The sequence below is a fragment of the Manis javanica genome, chromosome 12, assembly GCF_040802235.1.
Source record: "Manis javanica isolate MJ-LG chromosome 12, MJ_LKY, whole genome shotgun sequence".
In the NCBI taxonomy this organism is placed as follows: Eukaryota; Metazoa; Chordata; class Mammalia; order Pholidota; family Manidae; genus Manis; species Manis javanica.
The window spans coordinates 41,565,232-41,588,215 of record NC_133167.1 but is presented as its reverse complement, the minus strand read 5'-3'; the positions used below and the strand labels follow the sequence as shown (position 1 = coordinate 41,588,215).

General features: G+C 37.8%; 1 protein-coding gene across 11 annotated transcripts in view; it reads left to right on the top strand.

Annotated features, from left to right (window-relative positions):
* ANKAR (ankyrin and armadillo repeat containing) overlaps positions 1-22,984 on the top strand; it is a 71,123-nt gene that overhangs the window by 9,714 nt on the left and 38,425 nt on the right. For 10 of the 11 annotated variants that reach the window (XR_012123639.1, XR_012123638.1, XR_012123640.1 and 7 more), the window contains 8 exons: positions 801-1,238; positions 2,723-2,886; positions 3,512-3,615; positions 10,696-10,876; positions 11,973-12,192; positions 13,578-13,613; positions 18,156-18,357; positions 21,721-21,929. Coding sequence is in view for 8 of the 11 variants with exons in the window: in XM_073218524.1 (XP_073074625.1) it covers positions 801-1,238; positions 2,723-2,886; positions 3,512-3,615; positions 10,696-10,876; positions 11,973-12,192; positions 13,578-13,613; positions 18,156-18,357; positions 21,721-21,929 (1,554 nt within the window). In the remaining 3 variants the exon portion in view is untranslated. The remainder of the gene's footprint in view (positions 1-800; positions 1,239-2,722; positions 2,887-3,511; positions 3,616-10,695; positions 10,877-11,972; positions 12,193-13,577; positions 13,614-18,155; positions 18,358-21,720; positions 21,930-22,984) is intronic. The other variant, XM_073218526.1, reaches the window with a different exon arrangement.

The window sequence follows — 22,984 nt, the reverse complement described above, 5'->3', positions numbered from 1 at the left end:
CAAAAGAAAGGTGAATCATAGTGGCCATTTTTAAAATCCAAGAGTGTTCTGGCTATTTTTCTTTTTAATAGGTTTGAGAAAGAAAAAAAGGAAAAGAAAGGGAGGCACACTGATGAATCCTTTACACTTTAAGGCACACATATTACAAACAGACTACACATTTTCTAGTCATATTTTATCTCATAAGCAGTTTTCTCAAGCCTAAATTAAGGGTATTATAAATGTAACTATCTTTAAGAAGACCATTTGGCAACAAGAAAGTCCTTAATTTCATATAAATGGGAAGAAAAAGTTACAAAGGAAATTTGTCATTTATAGTAGAGTAAATTCAAGTTTTAATTCTGACTTACTCATTATGACTAGTTTGCAGGCAAGTTCTTCATGGTTTATGTTTAGCTTCTGTTATCTGCTAAAACAGACATGTGTAACATAGGACTTGCAAAAGCAAATTATACTTTTACCCAAGTAAGAAGCTGATTCCCTGTTTAAAGGGGGATCACAGTTTCTGGTTGCTCTTCCATATTTTCCCTAACTACAGGTGGGACTTTGTTCCATGGTATTTTGTTTCTTTCCTCCAAACAGAATGGAAATCTATTCTTTTTAATTCTATTTATATCTTGCTTTACCTTGCTTAGTTACCACTCATCCACTGCTTTTCATCTTTAACAATTTTATTGGCCTCTCATTATCCCTTTACTGTCATGTTAGTAGGATTTCAAGAAATCAATGTTGAATCTGCTATATTATCCAGAAGCCAAGTATGAAGTTTTTACTATTCTAAAATGTTTTTTACTTTGAAGGTTTAATTGATATTACAAAGGATCCAGACTTTAATGGAATCTATGATGAAGACATGAATGAAGATCCAACATACAATCCCAACAGTCCTGAAGAAAAAGACATGTTTATGAAATATGCTGAAAATATTATGCTAAAGTTGACATTCAGTACCACACAAGTTCAACAGTATGAAAATATTTTTATATTTGAAACAGCCTATTGGCTTACTAATGCTGTAAAATACAATCAAGATTATCTTGATATTTGTACTTACCAGAGACTACAGCAAAGATTACATCTTCAAAAAAAGATTATTCAAAAACACTTTGAGAAGAAAAAAGAAATCAGAAGAGGAATAGGATACCTAAAGTTAATATGTTTTCTGACTCCATTTCTACTAAGTTTAAAAAAGAAGATGAAAGTTCCATACTTACATAGTCTGCTTCAGCCTTTTTCCGGTAAGAGTATCACCAAAACTCAAATATAAAATATAGTTAGATGTTAAATTTATATTTAAATTCAATTTGTTTCTAGTATGAGGGTCCAGACATGTTACCTAACTGAAGGCTGTTAGGAAGAAAAAACAAAATTTGATATCTCCAAAGTAATTAAAAATATTTGGTATATGTATATAGTGCTTGGTATATATTTATACTGATTAGAAAGGCTATTGAAAGACTTAAAACAAGTTCTGAGAAAACAGGGAAATATGCCATGTTTGTGATGGGACAACAAAATTATAAATGCAATGCTCTTCTACTCAAAATACCTATTGCATTTTTGATGAAAACTTATAAACTGATTCTGAAATTAATATGGAGCCATAAAGGATCATAAATGGTCTTATATTTCTGAAAAATAGATGAAAACATATTTTAAAACTTTCATGATGTCTTAGCACTGTGATAAACAAATAAACTAATACAAGAGAATAGAAAGGTGATAAATGGAATCTGACAGGAATACAGTGAAGACTATTTCTCCTACCCAGATCAGCACACAATTTATATATTTTCATTGGTGTCCAAGAATCTAGGTTTATTTTAGTGGGCCTTTTATGCAGAAATTTTGCAAATTATTTAATGAAAATTTTATCATGAGCATTCAAATGGTCAGGATTAGCTGTATCTCTAAACCATTTAAAAACCAACTCATGACAACACTTATCCCAGGATAGGGATAGGGAATGGAATTAAGAGGGACTTGCTTAAAGAGAATGTTAGTTATATCTGCAATGGTTTATTACTTAGATTTTTGGAAGCAAATATGACTAAATGTTTATAATTAATTCCAAATTAGGGTGTTACATTATTCTTTGTATTCTTCTGTCTACAGCTTATACATTTCTTAAAACACATTATATGCTTTATATTGGTGAAACTATATTCTGCTAACAAGTCAAAATATTGAGCAAACCTATCCTTACTAGGATTTTAGAAAATTATTTTTTAAATAAATGTTATATGTGTAGTTCCATTACTTTTCCAGAAAAGTGGGGTCATTATTTTTGTCACCTGAGAGATAACCTATTTCTTTTTAATGTCCCTTTTTACCTAAACTGGCTTAAACAGGTAGATTTTTGTTTATTTAACCAAAGATCATCTAAGGCACAGAATTTCAAATCTTTTCTAATAATTGGAGGTAAAATATTGATCTTGACCTCACACACAGAAGTCAATGAGTAGAATTATGTTTTGATTATTCTTTTGAAATGTCTGTACAATGAAACTACAGAAACTGCCCAAATGTATGATGTAAATATATTTCAATGTTTAAAATATACAATAAGAGCACAAATTACTTTATAAACTATAGTTACTAAGATTTTCATTTCATGTGGGTTTTTTTCACTTTATGCAAATAAGAATCTAGATCTCCAAAATGTGATTGTTTATGCACTGTTTTTCACTTCTTAAGTAAAAGTTTGTTTTCATTTTTGGAGATGACAAGGTCAAGACAGAGCGAGAATTGCCTCCATTTATTTACGGACGAGATTTTAAATGCCAGAATTTTCACTACAAAGAGGATCAGTATTTTCATGTTCATGGAGGAATTGAATTTGATATCAGCACCCCTTCAATTGAGAATGCTTTGGAAGATTTTAAGGTATAACTTATTATTGTTTCTGAAACCGTTTGTCATTTCACAACTCTTCTGTCCTATTTTCTATCCAGAAAGAGCTCTGTTGGTACAAGCACCAGGCAGCTCTACAAATGATTATCTTCCCAACTCACTAATTTTTTCATACATTGTGAAAAAGGCATACATGAATTAAGTGCAACCATATCTAAGGTACTATGTTAGATGTCTTGGATAAAATGATAAATAAGCTAGGTACAGCTATCATCCTTGCAGAACTTACAGGCATCTGATGGACCATATTTGCCCTAGAATAGTTAATCAAAGAGTGAAGTAGAAATCCCTGAAGATTTACTACATAATCTTCCATTTTCCTCTAAGATTAGTTTGGGAACAATAATTCTCCCTCTGGAATTTAGTGTAAACATTATATAGCTCATTTGTCATTGCTTTTTTACCTTCCCTATGTTATCTTTCTTTTTGTATTTTTTTCTCACTCCCAAAGTAGGGATTGAGTCTATGCAATTATGATTAGGATCTGGTGGGATATAATATTAACAATTTGTCATTTACATGTATAAAATTTCATCTGAAGTCATAATTGTTTAGTTTGTTTAAAGATGTGTTTTTAGTAACACAACTCATATTTTAGAACAATTTAGAAAAAATACGGGATTGTGCTGCTAATACATTTGTAGAAGATTCAGGATACAAAGAATATTACTCAATACCAGTCATGGAACTTAATGGAAAAAGGTAAGGTACTTTCAGCAATTATTCACAGTAGCCAGCTTGTTGAAGCAGAAAACAAAGTGTCAAAATGCAGAGGCTAACTTAAAACCCTCAGGATGGGAGATTCTAGAACAATAATAGCCCCCAGTGATTGACATATGGATTCAGCAAAGTATTAAATGTTATATTTACTACTTTCTGCACTTTGATACATTCTGTGTAATAGTCCTTACAGATGGTAATTAATTCTTATAATTAACATATTGCTTAATGGGGATGGAGAGGATCAATTCCCCTGGGCCCACTGAAAAGCAGTGAATTTATTTCCATAAAGGAGATAATTTAAAATCCTCTTCCTCTGCCAGGTCTCATTATGCTGCCATCTTTTTGTGTGGTATGCTTCTCTCAGTATTGCTAGGGTCTTTTGTGTGTTGTGTTTTTGGGTTTTCATATGTTGGACACTGAAGTTTGGAAATATGAGAAAAAGAGCTCAGAGGAAACATTGGTGTTGGAGATAGAGACTGAAGGTTGAAAAGCATATGGAATTGTGTTTTTTTGGTGTTATTTTGTTTGTTTTCTTAGTAATGTGGAAGAAGTTGAGAGGATAGGGTTAAGTCTGGAACTCTGGAGAACAACAGCTTTTAAAGGGGGTAGAGAAAAGCAAAGGAGAGAGCAAAGGAGACTGAGATGAATGATTCCAGCAGAGGAGGACCAATAAAGTACGATAGCATGGAAACCAAAAGGGGAGAATTTTTAAAATATGGAAATAGTTAGAAACATCGAATTCAACAGAGAAAAAAGCCTAGTCAATTTAAGACTGAAGACAGTTCTCTAAATTTGGCAATGACTTGGTAAGAGAATTTTAGCTGTGGGTCTAGAAGTCTATGTACAGTAAGTTGAAGGTTAAAGCTGGGGGGACTTCATGGGTTGTGAAGAAACAAAAACAAAGATGTATGACAATGATAAAAATAAGAGAAATAAGGAAGAGGAAGAGTCAGGGTAAAGGATGAGAGGTGGATCTTTCCATTGAATACTGCCTGGATGCATACTTGGTACTAGAGATGAAGTCAAGGACTATGTGGCTGATTACCTCCATGATTTTGAAGGAAGTTAAGTGGCCGATCTCATGCCTCTGGAATGGACAGTTGGTGTGCATCTCTGTGGAGAAGGAATCTCTAGCTGTGGGAGCCAGCACCTTTTGACATACTCCATGTACAATACTTGCCAAGCTAAACTGTGTCCTGGAGGCACATCTAAATAAAGGATTATTCTCGCAAATTCTCCCAGCTTCTAATGTCTGGATGGACACTAGTGATCCTGGAGTGCAGGGAAGCAACTGGGATGAAAGCTGTACTTGATGAGAGGCTGTGTGAGTGAAGGAATATGTTTGGTATAAGCACATTGACATTACACTATAAGGGATCCAGTCATATTTTAACAATGAGATAACATGATGGAATTGTTTCTCTACTTTCTGACTAATGAACAGCATTTGGTCATCACTACTAGAAAACTGTGGATAGAAGGATTTGAATATACAGGCTCTCAAAACCAGCATAAGCTTGTTAGACCCAGCCAGCATGGAGTAAAAGTAAAAACCACAAGTGGAGTAATAATCAGTATTTTCCTGGCTTCCGTACCAATTACTAGAGAACCTTTGGTTCTCTGTAAAACCCACTCCCACACAATTATTCTTAGAACTTCATAGGCCCTTGAATCAGTACTCTCAGGTATTGCGAGGTATCTTCCGTTTCTTCCTTTCCTGCCTGATCTCCCTGTAATGATCCACTGCTAGGCCCATCGAGCCCAATAGGCCCCGTGACGGTAACTCAGCACTAAAGCCATTGTTGTCTCCAACACTGCTGCTCCTGGTTGGAGCCGGTGGCTCCTTTGGGCTGGCTCCTCCTGAGGCCTGCTAAGTAGCATGCATCCACTGAGACATATCGAAGCCAATCCAGTGAAGAAGGAGAATTTCTTTCCTAACTGTTTTGGCTTAAAAAAGTGCTACCTTGAACCCCTAACAGTCTGGTGAAAAACAGATCTTTCAATTCATATTGCTTACAGTTGTTCCATTCTATGATGTGGGATTGTTCTGTGTTGGTGCTGGACCAGAGAATAATCCGAATGATTAAAAACATGTCATCTCAAAATCTCCCCTCTTCTTGGATTTTAGGGGCATTGTTATTGGACTGAGCTCATGTATCTTGATGTTCTCTTTCTTCAGAAGGATGTATTTCCTAGGTGACTTCCAGTCCCTTATGAAAACAGGATCAGTTCCCCTGGTCCCCTAGTCATGCCTGGAAACATCTAAATCCTATATTGATTTTTGACTTAGGTTAGGTTCTCCCACCATTCCAGAATAAAAAAATAGGGGCCACACTCAGATACTCAGGATTTCACAGTCCATAAAAATAAAAGAACTTATGCATTATTAAGATGACAATTAATGGAGCAAATAGATAAATTGATATTGGTACTAAAATGTCCTGTTTTGGGAAGAGCATATCAGCATCATGATACTCTTGTGGATGTTAGGAGGCAAGTCAGAAATCAACTTTTTGTGACAGTGGCCTGTCAGGAAGTATAATTTTAGATGTTCCTTGTCACAGTCCCTAAGCTGGGTACAGATTCCTAGGTGAAAGAATATGGAGGGAGTTATTTTAAAAGGAGGTTTCCCTAAAATCCCTGCTGATGACTCTCCTCATGGTTTTGAGTGAGAACAGTGTCACTCTGCAGTACTTGGATGAGGGCTCCCTCATAGCGCTGGCCATCTAGGCTTTCCGTGCCCCCAACAATTATCTCTGTGTAGGCCAGTGTTAGCCTAATGCCCGGTTGTGTTTCCAACCTTGATGGCGGCGGGGGGGGTGTCACAGAATTCTGCAGTGAGAGACTTTCTTAGGGCACATCAACCTTTGCCTCCTCTTGCTTCTCCATTTTCTAGGGAAGACGGCCTCCTGCTGGTTCTGGGTGCTTGATTTGTATTGGATGACTAAACTGAACTTCTAGAAGAAATCATCCCATCTTCCCTTGGTATTTGTTAAATTTATGTCTGTTTCACTGTTTGGGCAGTGACCTAAGAGTGCAGGCACACCGTGGAGATACTGTGGGTTCAGTTCCAGACCACTGGAATAGAGCAAATATAGCAGTTAAACAAGTCAAATTAATTTTTTGGTTTCCCAGTACGTGTAATTGTTATGTTTACTCTATTCTTTAGTCTATTAAGTGTACAATAGCATATGTCTAAAAAGCAATGTACATATCTTAATTTAAAAATATTTTATTGCTAAAAAATGCTAATCATCATCTGAGCTTTCAGTGATTCATAATCTTTTTCCTGTAGAGGGTCTGGCCTCAGTGTTGATGGCTGCTGACTGATGGTTGCTGAAGGCTGGGGTGGCTGTGGCAATTTCTTAATATATGGCAACAGTGAAGTTTGCCATATCAATTGACTCTTCCTTTCACAAATTATTTTTCTGTACACTTGATACTGTTTAATAGCGTTCACTTTCAATAGAACTTCTTTCAAAATTGGACTCGCTTTTCTCAAACCTGGTGATACTTTATCAACTCAATTCATGTAAAATTTGAAATCCTTTTTGGTCATTTCATCAATCTCCACAGCATCTTTTCTGAGGTAGATTCTATCTCAAGAAGTCACTTTCTTTGCTCATCTATAAGAAGCAACTCATCCATTCAAGTTTTATCATGAGATGGCAGCAATTCAGTCACATCTTCAGGCTCCACTTCTAATTCTAGTTCACTTGCTGTTTCTACCACATCTGCAGTTACTTCCTCCACTGAAGTCTTGAATCCCTCAATGTCATCTATGAGGGTTGGATTCAACTTCTTGCAAACTTCTGTTAATATTGATTTTTTTACCTCTTGCAGGAATCACAGATGTTCTTAATGGCAACTAGAATGATAAATCATTTCCAAAAGGCTGTTTATTTGCTTTGCCCAGATCCATCAGAGGAATCATTATCTATGGCAGCTATAGCCTTATTACATGTATTTCTTCAATAATAAGACTTGAAAGTCAAAATGAGTCCTGGAGCCATGGGCTGCAGAATGGATGTTGTGTTAGCAGGCATGAAAAAACATCCATCAGAGCTCTTGGGTGACCAGGTGCATTGTCAGTGAGTGGTAATATTTTGAAAATCATTTTTTCTGAGCTGTAGGTCTCAACAGTGGGCTTTAAATTTTCAATAAAGCATGCTAAAAGCAGATGTGCTGTCATCCAGGCTTTGTTGTTCCATTTATAGAGCACAGGCAGAATACAATCAGCATAATTCTTAAGGGTCCTAAAATTTTTAGAATTGTCAATAAGCACTGGCTTCAACTTAAAGCCATCAGCTGCATTAGCCCCTCCTAAGATGCTCAGCCTGTCCTTTGAAGCTTGGAAGTGAGTCATCGACTTCTCTGTAGCTATCAAAGTCCTAGATGGCATTTTCTTTCAATAAAAGACTGTTTTGTCTACATCGAATATCTGTTGAGGCTAGCCCCCTTCATTAAAGATCTGAGCTGGATCTCCTGGATAACCTGCTGCAGCTTCTACATCAGCGCCTGCTGCTTCACTTTGTACTTTTTGTTATGGAGATGGCTTCTTTCCTTAAACTTCATGAACCAACCCCTTCTAGCTTCCCAATTCCTTCTGTAGCTTCCTCACCTCTCTTGGCCTTTGCAGAATTAAATAGAATTAGGGACTTTCTCTGGATTAGGCTTGGTTTAAGGAAATTTTGTAGTTGGTTGATCAATCCAAACCATCAGTCTCTCTCCATATATGAGCAATAAGGCTATTTCACTTTCTTATTATTCCTGTGTTCACTGGGATAGCACTTTTAATTTCCTTTAAAAACTTTTCCTTTGCATTCACAACTTGGCTTACTGGCCCAGAGGCTCAGCTTTCAGCTTATCTCAGTTTTTGGCTTCCTCACTAAGCTCAGTCACGTCTACCTTTTGATTGAAAGTGAGAAACGTGTGACTCTTCCTGTCACTTGAACACTTAGAAGCCATTATAGAGCTGTTAACTGGCCTAATTTCAAGATTGTTGTCTCTCAGGGAATAGGCAGGCCTGAGGAGGAGAGGGATGGAGTAACAGCCAATCAATGGAGCAGTTGGAATTCATACATTTATTAAGTTCAGCAGCTTATATGGGGGTATTCATGGCACCCCAAAGTAATTACAATAGTATTGAAGATCACCATAACAAACATAATAATAATGAAAAATTCTAAACATTATGAGAATTACCAAATTTGACAAAGAAAGACACAAAATGAGCAAATGCTGTTGGAAAAATGGTGCCAATGACTTCCTTGACACAAAGTTACCACAAACCTTCAGTGTGTAAAAAAACACAATATCTGCAAAGTGCAATAAAGTGAAGCCCATTAAAGTGAGTTATGCCTTTACATCAGTGAGTGCCAGGGCCCCAAAGGTAGTCAGCAGCTTCTTATCCCATAGTAATTTCTCATGGCCAGAGCCAACTCCCTGGAGAAGTACATGAAAAGACAGAGGTTGCTGGCCCTGGGACTCTCATGGAGCAGGATGATGTAGAGCTGGCCCAGTCAAAGACTAAAGGACATCATTGATGGATCACCCAGGCCTAGATCGATGGAGGCAGTCTTCCAGAACTCGGGGTATCTTTTTGCAGTATCCACTCTTATCAGTGTGTGTAATACTAAGGGAGGGTGAGCTGTTTTCCTCTAGAGATCTAGTCATCCACTCAAATCAGTCATCCAGGTCTGATCCATATAGCTCCTTAAGATCGTAGAGCTTATCATCACTGTGATTTGAAAAGCCTTCAAATCTGAGTAGGACTCAGAATGCCTGTTCCTTGATTTCAGAGGCTGGAGTCTAGTAAGTTAGGAAGTCCCTACTGATGAAGGTGGCACCTCCACAGGTCAGGGCCCATGGATAAAGTGACAAGTCCCACTGTCTGGCCTGGCACTGTATCTGAGAGATATGGGTGAAGACAGCCTTTAGTTTATCATCTTGCAGTCTAATTTCCTTTTAGGGGAGAGGATGCTGGATAGGAAGAATGACAACCTCAAGTAAATGTGAATAGGTCCTCAAGCATGTTTCCATCCATGCAGAGGTTTATTATAGTCAGAAAAATGGGGTTGAAGTAAAGTTCAAGGAAAAGAGGGTATTAGCCTCTAACTAGTTCACAACAGTGTTTCCCTAAGACTTTCCTTTAACTGATCCATGGGGCCCAGTGATTCCCCCTTAGCTTCTGGTCAAGGAGTTTCCTTACCGTAGTCACTGAACCTCTTCCCTGGAAATCAGTACAATAGAATGAACTTCTTGGCATCCTTAGGAGAACTGACAGTCCTTGAACAGTAGTGAAGAACCCCAGGAGGGGATGACCACTGTCAAGAATCAATAGCTCCATTTACAGCAGAAACCAAGGAACATTCAGAGGCTTCCTATTGGCAGCGGTAGAGTCAGGAGCTAAGCACTTACTGCTAAAATCTGGGGGTAGGAAAAGATACCTCATGGGCAGAAGTGGAGGAAGGCCACCATTTTCTTTTGCCTCTGATGAGAAGCAATCCCAGGGAAAAGAGTCACTCAAAATATTGTCACTTCCCCATTCCAGAGCGATAGGTGGCTGGGGCTGTTGCCCACCTATGTCTCAGGGACCTGCAGAGCTGGAGTTTCTCTTAAGTCCACTACCATAGTGAGTAAAAGAAGCCATTACCCAAAGCATTATTCCAGATCAGACTCAAGAAAAACTCTTTAGAAAGCAAATGTATTTATTTGTAAGTTAATAGTTAATATATTGATTTGTGAGAGGATCATAAGCAGATGGTTAAAAGGTAAACCTAGAATTCCTCTAGCCAGAGTTAGGGCTTTCTGGTGACTTTTAGGCAATGCCCCTGGTCACTGGCATGGGAAGGAGAGTCAATATATAGAGTGTACTTGTGGTAGAAAGACTGGATTAATAACAGTTGATAATAGTGTTATTAAAATATTTACAATCAAGTAAACTTAAACTACATTTTTTGTATTTAATAGTTACAAAAAGTTAAGTTTAGCTATCATAAAAAAGTAGCAAATCACTTCAGTCAGAAAAACTTTGTTTTTTCTTTATTTTTTTTATAGCTACTATGTGATCTATTTTGAACTTGAAACTTTCTATCAGCAACTCTATAAGACAGAGTGGTGGGGAGCCATAAATGAAATAGTGAACAGTCTAAGATTGAAAAGACTCCCATTGACAGATGCTCAATTACATGAACAGTTTAAGAAAAAATTTGGTTTCGAAAAAGCTATGAAATGCAAGGTATTTCAGTAATTACCACATTATTTAGTGTAAGAAGTTATATGTTGTAGATGAATATATGTTTCAAATTTTTAACTTTGGGATAAATAATAGATTCAATAAAGTCTTCAGTATGAAACAAAAATTCCACCTTTTAGCAGCTGAGAAGCTATAAAATTCTGGATTATGAATTTCTGGCAGGGATACAAACAACCTGTTAAGGAATTGGATTGTGATTAATCTTAATAATGGCTAATATTTATTGAGTGCTTATTTTATATGGCAGACTCTATTATAAATCCTTTCAACAAACTCTTTTCAAGGTAGTAGTACTATCATTACCATTCCTATTTTACAATGGGAAATTTGAGGTGCAGTGAGTTAAGGATCTTTCCCAATTCACACAGCCAGTAAACAGCAGAGCCGGGCTTCAGTCCTGGGAATTAAACCTAAGGAGCAAACCCGGCATCCTGAATCAAATCTCTGCATCTGCTTCCAGAAGCCTTGATCTACAGTTTCTGGAACTGATAAATTAAGTGTTGAGCTCACCAGTTTCAAAGGTTACCCTGGCATTTTCTTACTATTTATTTGTTTCAATGTCCATAAAATTTTAAATTTAATAATCTGTTAGTTTAATTTTAAAATATAAACTAGTCAAAATGTCTTAGTGACATTTTTACCTCTCCATTTTGAGACCTAGAACAAGAAGACAAACTATCTACATCTATATATTTCAAGTTTCTAGACTACTAAGTTATACTGATCTTAAATTAGAGGAAGAAACCAGTGATATCCATTTGCTTTTAGAGTATTTCAGAAAGATAGTTGTCTATACTGTCTTAATTGCCTCCAAAGAATTATCTACAACTTCTCCTTTTAAAAAGGGGAAAAACTTCCCAAAAATATTTTTTAAAGGTCTCCATGTTTCTTTATAACTCTAACAACTTTAATCATTGTCCAGTAAGACTCTTTCCACATGGCTCTTGTGAAAAGATCTACTGTAATTGAGCACATATTATTTGATTATATTAACATAGTTCATTGTCCTTTTTTTCCCTTAAACCAAACTTTAAGTTTATTTTGAAAAAACTAATTCTGGCCTATTTGATAATTTTAGAGTATCCCATTTGGTCTGAAGTCTGCCGTTGAAAGAGGATTATCTGCTATTTTCCATACATTTAGCCGTAAAACCTCAAGCTCAACAATTAACATTTCAGATGAGGCGGGTTATGCTATTTTCCATCATGCTGCTCTACACAACAGAGTTGCTATTATATGTCAGCTGTGCAATGCTAACTTCAATGTCAACCAGAGACGCTTCATTATGTTTAGCCAAGGTACAAAGTTTTAAATCTAAAATATTTTTCTTTTACTTACCCCTCTTCAGCATAAAGAATGCATGTTGATTTTAGAACAAGGATAAAATTTGGTATTGATACATAGAGTAGTTGAGGTTTTTGTTTCAGAGGGGCTCCTTTTAGTATTCTAAGTATCACTTATATGGTAGATTGATTGATTGATTGATTGATTTGTTGTGTCTCCCTTACTTAAAATAAGGTCCATAAAGGACAAGGATTTGTTTTACTTTGTTTACTTTGTACCCTAGTGCCCAGAAGAAAGGCTGGCATTGGTAGGTACTCAAGGAAATAATTGTTGAATGAACATGTGGGTGAATGAATGCAGAGGAGCATTTGCCAATCATGGGCAGAATTAATATACAGTGACGTACTACAGATATTCAGAGAAAAGGGAGATACAGTTCCCACAGAACATCCATTTCTTATCCCAGGGTTCTCAACCAAGGAGTAGTTTCTTCACGCTACATAAAGTTACATCTAGTAACAAAAAATCCCTCTATAATAATAACTTTTAAGATTAGTGATGCATTTAAGGCTAACCTAGTTTAAACTTTAACAAGCAATGTTTTCCTGATTATTTGATATACATACATATTTATATATTCATTGGAATAAATTTAACTAGTATAAAAATAATAAAGTGGAAAATGAAAGTGGAAATCCTCCATGATTGAGAACAGAAATAGTGTCAGGAATGGCTGCTACAGCAATACTGGTGATAGGAAATGGTGATTTTATGTATTTAACTATCTTAGTAAGCATATTAAATTTTCACATACCAAATGTTCTGCTTTAATTGTATTGACTGCTAATAAATTCCATGCTCTATCAGTATAATTAAAATGTTTTGATATTAAAATGCTTCTATTACTCAAACTATTCAATATAGAATGAACTTAGTTAAAATAGAGTACAAATTCAGTCCAGTTTAAATGCAATGGGTAACTTATCATTTAAAGATGTGTTGTATTTTAAGCCTTTTTTGGTGTAGAAAAAAAACTTTGGTAAAGTCTCTCATTCATCCTATGGCTACATGGATTTCCATTTGTTGAGAATTAGGTAGATCTGGAAATATGGAAAATGTGTAACTCTAGTGGCACTGTCTATGTATTGTCCCAGCTTGCTGTGATTTTCACCAGCAACTTGAGAGGCAGGCAGTGCTCCAGGTCTGCTCTGGATGATGTCAGGTGCATACATGCGACTAGATGGCTTGACCAAAAGTTACACTCTGTTTGATGTAATCCTGTCATCTGTATCTAAACATAATCATTTTGTTCTTTATTCATATGAGTCTACTTTGACTAACTTAGGAAACTGCTATATATTAATAATCATACTTCTATGTGTATTCCCTTTCAAAACAGAGTCATCAAAAATGGATGTGAAAAAAGAAAGAAATGGTGAGACATAAGTAAAATATTTGGGCATTTAAAATGTTATTGCATACATTAAAATTTTCTTATATAATCTCCAAAATGCTGTCACGTGAGGATATCACATAATGATGTTTTGTATACATTTTGAAGTACAAGTTTTCTATATTTACAGTTATTTATTCATATTCTTCTTGAGTTTGACTGGCCTCCCTTCCTCCCTTCTTCCCTTCCTTCCTTTGAAATTTACTATCACCTCTTATTTTTGTAAAATCAGGCTCCAAAGTGCTTGTTACGCCGTAAAAAAAAAAAAAAAAAAAAAAAAAGGCTCTTATTTAGATATGCTGCCATCTAGTGACAATAACAATCTGTGAGTTCTGAGGATGTCATTCTTGACAGAGGTGAGAGACCTAATCTAAATATTGGATATGGGGAAAACAAAAAATTTTAAGGACTCTATCTTCCAAATCCAAGAAGCTATACCTTAATACTCTATATAAGGTAATGCAAGGATAGTTATTTTTAAAGAAATCATTTACAAAGACTTGAATTTTGTAAGGGGAGGGTGGTAGTTATTTCAACCAGCCACCTTCCATTGGTAGAGGAACACAGCTAAAGGCAACCTCAGAGAGGGAACCTCTCAGGGAGTATATAAGTATCCTGACTTTATTCCCTCCTCCCTCCAACCTCTGGCCAGTGTTCTCCACTGGCAGATGCTGACAAAAGGCCAAAGGACAACAGGGGTTGTCAAATCTGCCAAGGCAGAGCTCAGGGAAGGTGGTAAAGGGAAGTGAAGGGGCCGGGTGGGGTAAAAGGATGTTTATCTGGCCCACCTGCCCTGTGTGAACTGGCAGTGGAGTAACAATAGCGTGCCTGCTGCATTATTGCTCTCTCTTTTTTTCTTTTTCTAAGTATCACTTTATTACTACCTTGTGTAATATTATGTATGTGTTTATTGTGTCTCTCTCACTCAAGTATAAGCTCCATGAAAGGCAAGATTTTGGTTTACTTGCACATGGTATCCTAGTGCCCAGAAGAAAGCCTGACATCAGTACATGCTTAGGAAATAATTGTTGAATGAATGCATGGATGGATGAATGCATTTGAAAGTCACTGGCATAATTCGTATACATTGAGATACTATAGAAAATTGAAGAAAAGGGAGATAAATGTAGCTTTCAGGTCCTAGCAAAGCATCTGTTCCCTAGACAAGGGATCTCAACCACAAAATAATTTCTTTAGACTACATAAACCCCTCTAGAACTTTGCTGATTCTAGCACACCTTCGGGCAGTGTTTCTCATCCTCAGCACTACTGACATTGTGGGATGGATAATCTTGTGTTGTGGGGGACTGTTCTGAATACTATAGAATGTTTAGTAGTATCCCTGGCCTGTACCCACTAAATTGTGACAAGCAAAAATTTTTTGCAGGTATGGGATGGGGGCACTTTATCCCACTATTCTAGAATAAACTTCAAGTACACAGGAATCACCCAGGCATCTTGTTAAAATGCAGATTCTAATTCAGAAGGGCTACATGGAAGCCAAGATTCTGCATTCTATTCACATGTTAAAGAAGTAAAAGGGGGATATAAGAATAGTACTCCTGCCCATAGGTTGTGCTGACATATTTTTGGAAAGAAGTGGAGAGAAGGGAAAGGGTCAATGGGGAGGCTAGTTTTAAAACCCTCTTCAGTCATTTTGGTATGTTTTGTCCTGCTGAGGGCAGCTAATGCCTTCTGCTGACTGAAAGGAACCAGTGTGTTCTCTAGTCCTGTGATGAGGCTGAAGTCTTTCCTGGAGCCTGTGCTACTTGACTGTGAACTTCACACGTTCTTGTGAGTCCTCTCCCACCTTAGAATGGCTGGAGGGGGCAAGAGTTGGGTATTTCCTTTCCCCTGAGTAGGTTAGGCTGTGATAAAACCCCAGCAGGTTATGCTCTGGTAAACTAGGTTCTCTTGAGGGCAGGCCTTGTTAAGAAAAACAGAGTGCTCTGGCATATTTCAAAATGGTTCCCAGAAGCCTAAGGGGGTTTTCTCCAGTATTCACTGTGAGGACATGATCAAGCTCCTGGAGGTATGTCTTGCCAGTGGGTTTCAGCCCTGGGCAAGTTCACTATAGATTCAGTGAGACTGAGGAATAACAATGGAACATTCTTGGGGTGAAAGGGTTTATTACCTGGCTTGTTCTCTCCGCAATAGGTCAAGCAATAGAATTACGTCTGCATCCAACAATCTGCAGGTCTGTAATCCTCCTCTGTCTCTGCCTCTGCCCAGAGTACTGGACAGAGCTCTTTATATAGTGACTCAGTCAATAATACCTTATTGCCTAGGGTGTGGAAGCATTAGCCTAGCAGCAGGAAAGTTACATCATCAAATAGTTCAGGGTCAGGTGAGGATCCTGGCCATAGGATTCAATTTTCCCAACAAGGTAAAACTCACTAAAGCATGGAGGCCTCCTGTGACTGAGTCCTCCTGGAATTTTTAACTCTCAAGTTTGTCCACACTGAGCTGCCAGCAATTTGTTAATTACAGGTCAGGTGTTCCTACCCTAGTGCTGGTTCCTGTGAAGGTTTCTGTTGCAGTAAGTTGTGACTCTGTACCCATCTGTCTCTACACCCAATTTCAGGGGCAGCATTTTTCCCTGTGTCTTGCCAGTGGGTTTCAGCCCTGGGCAAGTTCACTATGGATTCAATGTGACCAAAGAAATGACAGTAGAACATTCTCAGGGTGAAAGGGTTTATACCCAACTTTATTCCCATGGTGGCAGGTCAATCACTAGAATCCTGTCCACTCAGAGCAAGTCTGCATGCAGCAAGCCAGTCTCTGCCTCTGGGCCTCTCTGCCCCCTGCAGCTGTCTCAGTCTCTGTTCTCAGTGCTGCCACCACTCCAGTCTTGCCTCTCTCTCCTGCAGCCTTGCAGCTATGCCACTGTGTCACCCAGAGCACTGGGCAGAGCTCTTTATATACAGTCAATAACAATGTATTGACCACACCTATGTAGTAAGCTAGCTGACCAGGGCCAGGTGAGAATCCTGGCCATAGGAACCTTCACTTTATCCACACCCTGTGACCTCACTTCTCTAATGGATCTAGGAAGGGTTGTTGATTTTTCATTTTGTTCAGCTTTTCACTTGCTGTTAGGATGGAGTGTTGACTTTTAAGTTCCTTAATGCCAGTCCAGAGACCAGCAAATGAAGCAGTAACTTTAAGTAGGTAGATTTGGGTCAGATATTATAGATTATCAAAGGCTGTGAAATAAAACTTATACTACTAAGCAGGCAGGAGGTCACCAGAAGTTTCTAAGTTGGGAGAAAAACAGTACTTCACTGAATAAATAACATGTAGGCTGAGAAATGAATAGGCCCTGGAAGGGACGTGTTGTTTGGAGAAGGAAGCTTTCAAACAGCAGGAATAGTCCAAGGTGCTCAGATAATTTATCAGCCAAATCAGTGAGACTTGAAAATGGAAGGGGTACTGTTGAGCAGTTGGGGTTCCTACGGCCAGGATCCTCACTGAACTTAAACCACCTGATGATGTAACTGGCCTGTTGCTGGGCTGCCGCTTCCACACCCATAGGCAATAAGCTTACTGCTCTATATAGAGAGCTCGGCCCAGTGCTCTGGAGGAGGCAGAGACACTAGTGCTCAACCTACTGCCAGGAGAACAAGCCCTGTAATAAACCCTTTCACCCCAAAGAAATATTCTACTGTCATTTCTTTGGTCACACTGAATCCATAGCAACCTTGCCAGTGGCTGAAACCCATTGGCAAGACAGGTACTAATCATTATGTTGGGGCAACAAGGTCAATTTTGAATATGCTAAGTTTGAGCTGGTATGTGAAGATGCCAAGTGAGATATTGGAGATACGGATCCGGAGCTTGGAGAAGAATCAGATCCAGAGAAGAATCAGATCCAGAGACATAATCCTAAACCAACAATTTATAGGTGGTAAATGAAGACGCTGAAAAGATAAAAAGGCCCAAGGGAAGCCTTAAGGCTCATTGAGGTAACAGGACAATGAGAAGGTCCCAAAGGAAACTACAAAGGAGTGGCCAGGGAGGTAGGAGAAAAACAGGAGGTTTTGGCACAAAAGCCAAGAAAAGAAACTATTATAAAGAAGAAATGGTCAACTTACTGTTGAGAGGTAAGATGAGAATGAGAATTGAAAAACACCCACTGGATTTAGCGACATAGAGAGGCTTTTTGTGAGCTTTTTTTATTTTTCAATTTCAAAGGACTATACCTCCTACTACAAAACATTTTGAATAAAATAGAAAATAATTAAAATAGTAAATAGCTTATTTTATCACAAGACTTTTACACAGACTTAATTTTTGAATTATCTAGTATTATCAGTGTTACTTATTAATTTATTAAAAAGTATTGATTTTCAAAGGTCAGACATCCTGAGTTAAAGAAATACAGAATTGTCTAAGTTAATCCTTTCAGTGTTTATCTTGGAGCTTTTATATCATTCAATACTAAGCTCTGTGGTTTGATATAAAAAAGGCATGCTTTTTAGGAATTTTAGATCTTTGACCACTGGAATTGTCCACCCATTGCAGGTCCAACACCTCTACACCTGGCTGCACAGGCTTGCTCATTGGAAACAACCATCTGTCTACTCTGTTTCAAAGCTGATTATACCCTTTCAGAAAAAAGAGGCTGGATGCCGATTCACTTTGCTGCTTTCTATGATAACATTGGCATCATCATTGCTCTCTGTAGGAAGGATCCTAGTTTGCTAGAAGCTGAGGCGACAGCTGAGTAAGTTATCAAGCACTTGTAAATATAAACCTCTGTGTTCATGGCTTCTCCAGAATGGTTGGTATGGTTGACCTGAAAGGCTATGGAAGCCTTGCTCCGCTATCTTTTCTGGTCACTATTTTTTCCTCCTACCACTTATCTTTAGAATTTATAAAGACAGAACTTCTGTTAACCTATGGATGTTGTCTGGAAGAATAAGGAGTAAACCTAATGAATTTTTCCTAAACTCCTCCCAGTATAGTTCTATACACTATCAGGTTAGCTACTTAGTGCCCTGGAAGAAGTCTGAGACTAGGAAGGGGTGAGCTGCTCTGAATTGAAACTTATACTACCAGGAGGCAAATCAAGAGCTCTAGACCAAAGTGGATAAGCCTTGGATAACAGGAGAATATCTAGTCGTTAGAAGAGAAAAACATTAAAAAGAGGAAAATAACTTTGCAATAGGGAAAATTCCTAAACAATCTTCCATTTCTCAATTTCGTTGAGGAACTACCTTTAGGGTGAAGGTATAACTTCTCCTGAAGGTACATTCTTGGCTATTAATTGAAAGACCAGGTTATTACTTTGAATCTCTGAGCATGATTTAGACATAGTTTCATTCACTCAGGGCCTTCAAAAAACCTGCCCATTATTATTAAGTGAAAAAATTAATCCTCACTCAAGTTTTAGGCAAAGATATGTGGAGGAAGCTTTTGGGAAACTAGGAAATGATCTGGCTAATAGATTCTCTAATAGGTTCTGGAAAGAGTCATGGAATGTGGAGACCAGAGTTCAGCTCTTGGTTTGGTTGTATTTTAATATGTCTTCGAGCAGAAGAAGGCTACAAGACTGGGTGAACTGCAAAAACTCAAACAATTGGATGTCAGAGGTAGAAGTAAGAAACTGTGATGTAGGGAAGAAGCAAAGGATTAGTAATTCAAGCAATTACTGAGACTGAGATCTATGTGGCACACATGAGGAGTGTGACCATGCTGGTGTGTGTGAATATGGAGCACAAATGAAGGTGTGACAAAGTACTGAAAAATCAGAACACAGGTCTAATAGCATGGATGTTGAAGTCTTTGACAACAGGAAGGGGCATGTCAGTAAGGCAATTCATAAGCTAGGTTGATGGAAGAGGACCCAGCTGGGCATGCAGAATGGCAATATGGAACTGAAAAGGGTAATAAAATTTATTTGGTAACATTTTTCAAATGAGGAAAATCAGTGATGGTATTAGAAGTACAAGCAATCTTTATTCCTACCATTGTGTAGGAGAAAAACAATAGCAGGAAAATAGTCTTGTTAAAGTAGAAAGGGGGGAAAGCATACAGATACTGCTCACAATAAACAAGAGTTTCCCCAGGAACCAGGAAAAAAGGTATAGAGGAGAGTCAGGGCCAGCCTCACAGAGAGAGTTCAAGGACAGGCAGCCAGAGAAAGGGGTTTGACAAAGGGAGGAAAGTACAGGAATAAGGATAAAAAAGTAATCTTTGAGGCAATCTGATGTGGTGAAAAGGGAGAGGGGAACAGCGCTAAGCACTTTATTCATCCCTTTCACCTACACCGTCCGCTGATTTTTTTTTTTTTGATAGGGCATCTCTCATATTTATTGATCAAATGGTTGTTAACAACAATAAAATTCTGTATAGGGGAGTTATTGTTCAATGCACAATCATTAATCCACCCCAAGCCTAATTCTCGTCACTCTCCAATCTTCTGAAGCATAATGAACAAGTTCTTACATAGTGAATAAGTTCTTACATGGTGAACAGTACAAGGGCAGTCATCACAGAAACTTTCAGTTTTGATCACGCATTATGAATATGAATATTCGTTTGATTTTTATACTTGATTTATATGTGGATCCCACATTTCTCCCTTTATTATTATTATTATTTTTTTTAAATAAAATGCTGAAGTGGTAGGTAGATGCAAGATAAAGGTAGAAAACATAGTTTAGTGTTGTAAAAGAGCAAATGTAGATGATCAGGTGTGTGCCTGTAGACTATGTGTTAATCCAAGCTAGACAAGGGCAATAAAACATCCACGGATGCAGAAGATTTCTCTCAAAGCAGGGGGTGGTGAGGCTCTAAGCCTCACCTCTGTTGATACCCAATTTCTCACCTGATGGCCCTCCTGCGACTGTGCCTGTCTTAGGTTGTTCCTCCCTTGAGGAATCTTACCCGTCTCTGGCTAACCAGTCATCTTCCGGGGCCATACAGGGAAATGTAAAGTTGGTAAGTGAGAGAGAAGCCATATTGTTTGAAAAGGTTAGCTTTTTACTTCTTTGCAGATTTATGCCCTGTGGCTCCTATGCCCAGCATTTGTCTTGAGGTATCTTTACCACTTGGAAGAATTATGATACTTGGTAAATTCGATATGAGGCACGAATTCTATTTAAGGGTTGTAATTAGGAAGGAAGAAGAAAGCTATAGAGGTAGCAGACCGTCCGCTGATTCTTGTTGCCCTCATTCTTTTACAAAGAAAGTAACCCAATTTGCTTAAGGTCACATTGCTATTCAGGAGATCTATCAGTTAAGATACAGTTAAAGCTGCTGCAAACATACCCCAAAATAGTGCAGTTTAAACAAGATAAACATGTAGCACTTTCTTGTGAAGTCTGGGTTGGTGGCTATGAGCTGGCATAAATGGTGTGTGGAACCCAGACTTCCTCTTGTTGCTTCTTCACACGTGGTTTCCATATCGTGGTACAAAATGCAGCTCCTGTTTTCATTATTATGCCTGTATTCTAGCCATGAGAAGAAAAAGAAAGAGATAATGGCATACTCTTCCCTTTAGGGCGTTGCCCAGGTAACTTCTCCTAACATCACACTGGGCAAATTTAGTTGCGTGGCTATACTTATCCATAATGGAAACTGGGAAATGTAATATTTGTATGGAGAGCCATGTGCTAAACCAAAAGATCTTCAGTATCTGAAAGGCAGACAGTGGATTTTTGTGAAAAAACTGTTTTTGCTATAATGAGGAAGCTGGGATTTGAGAACTAGACCTGAAGTGTAAAGACAGGTCGGAACGCTTCCTGAACCTCAGCTCCGTCAGCTGTGAGATGGGCCGACAGTACTTACCGTGCTTCTTCCTTCGCTCGGAAAGTCGCTGCAAGAATCAGATGAGGTGGTGTATTAACTGCTGAACAAATTATAAGACATGATAATTAAGTTGGGAGGGAGGGTAGGAGTAAATACCAAGGACAGCCAGGGCAAGGGAGGCCAATCTATTTACATGTGTAATATAAATAATAACAAATAGGGAAAAGACAATGATAGTATAAATCAGACTTCCTCCAACAGCAGTTGGGTGCTTTCACAGAAGTAAATCTGACACTGCGAGAGTTCAGTCACCACAATGTTTTTTTATTTTCAGGACCCAGTGTACCCCACTCCTTCTTGCTGCCACTTCAGGAGCACTGGACACTGTCCAGTACCTGTTTGCTCTTGGCGCTAACTGGAGAAAAACAGATAATAAAGGAAACAATATAATTCATTTATCAGTGCTAACCTTTCATACAGAGGTTCTCAAGCATTTAATAGAGTTAAATATTCCTGAACTCCCAGTTTGGAAAACTTTAGTAGGTGAGTATAGATCACATAATCCCTTTATAAATAAATGTTCTGATTATTATACAGCTTAAATATTGATACTAACTATGAAAGAGAGCAAATAAAATAACACATGCATCATATTTTAAGTATTTTAAAATCATGACATTTTTTAGTTAAAGCCAGAAGTACAAATAATACTGAACTGTATGTGTGTACGAAAGTTTTACTTCTAAATTAAAATCAAGGAATAACCCAAACTGTATTTTACACAATTTGTTTTTATTTTTCCAACTTTCTCCAAAGTCCAACCATTCTCTTCTCCATCAAAAGAGCTAATTAACACACACACACACAGGGAGGAAATTAAATTTTGAATGGAAAAGATTCCGTCCATGTTATTCCTTACTCCTAATGTTAGAGACAGATTCAGCAACATTTTCCTTCAGACTTTGCTAAAGATTTTTTGAAAAATCTTGCTCAAGATATTTCCATATTTGTATTCAATCTAACCAGAAATATTGTAAAGGTAAAGGCTGCTTTCAGAAATACTATAAGGGTTAAGGGAACACAAAACTCCAGTTGAGTGTACACATACAATTTTATTTCTTCTCAAGACCCCACTAACATTACATGGAGATTGAATAATAACAAGCAGCAACAAACAAGCATTCAAGAGAAAACAGGAAAGGATATGACACAATAAAATATTGGCAACAGGCAAGTCTTAGGACTTAGACCAGAGAAATCATTTTGAGCCAACAGTGGGGAAGCTGAGGACCTCGCAGACTCACACCGTAAATCTCCAGGGCGCTCGAGGACGGCAGTGCTAGTCAGGAGTGGTCTCTGCTGAGGTGAACCAGTCAGGACCTAAAGATACTAAGGTGGGAATTCTCCCCAACAAACAGCAAACTGGGAGTCTAACCAAGAGCATAGCAAAGGAAATTTCAAAGATGACAGTAAAGGGAAATCCCAGACTGGAAATTGTATACCCAGCCAAAGGAAAATGTGGGAGGAATTACCTATAGTTACAAAGAAAACTAAGCAGATAAAATAAAATAAGGAAATTATTACCTTCGGGAAAGACA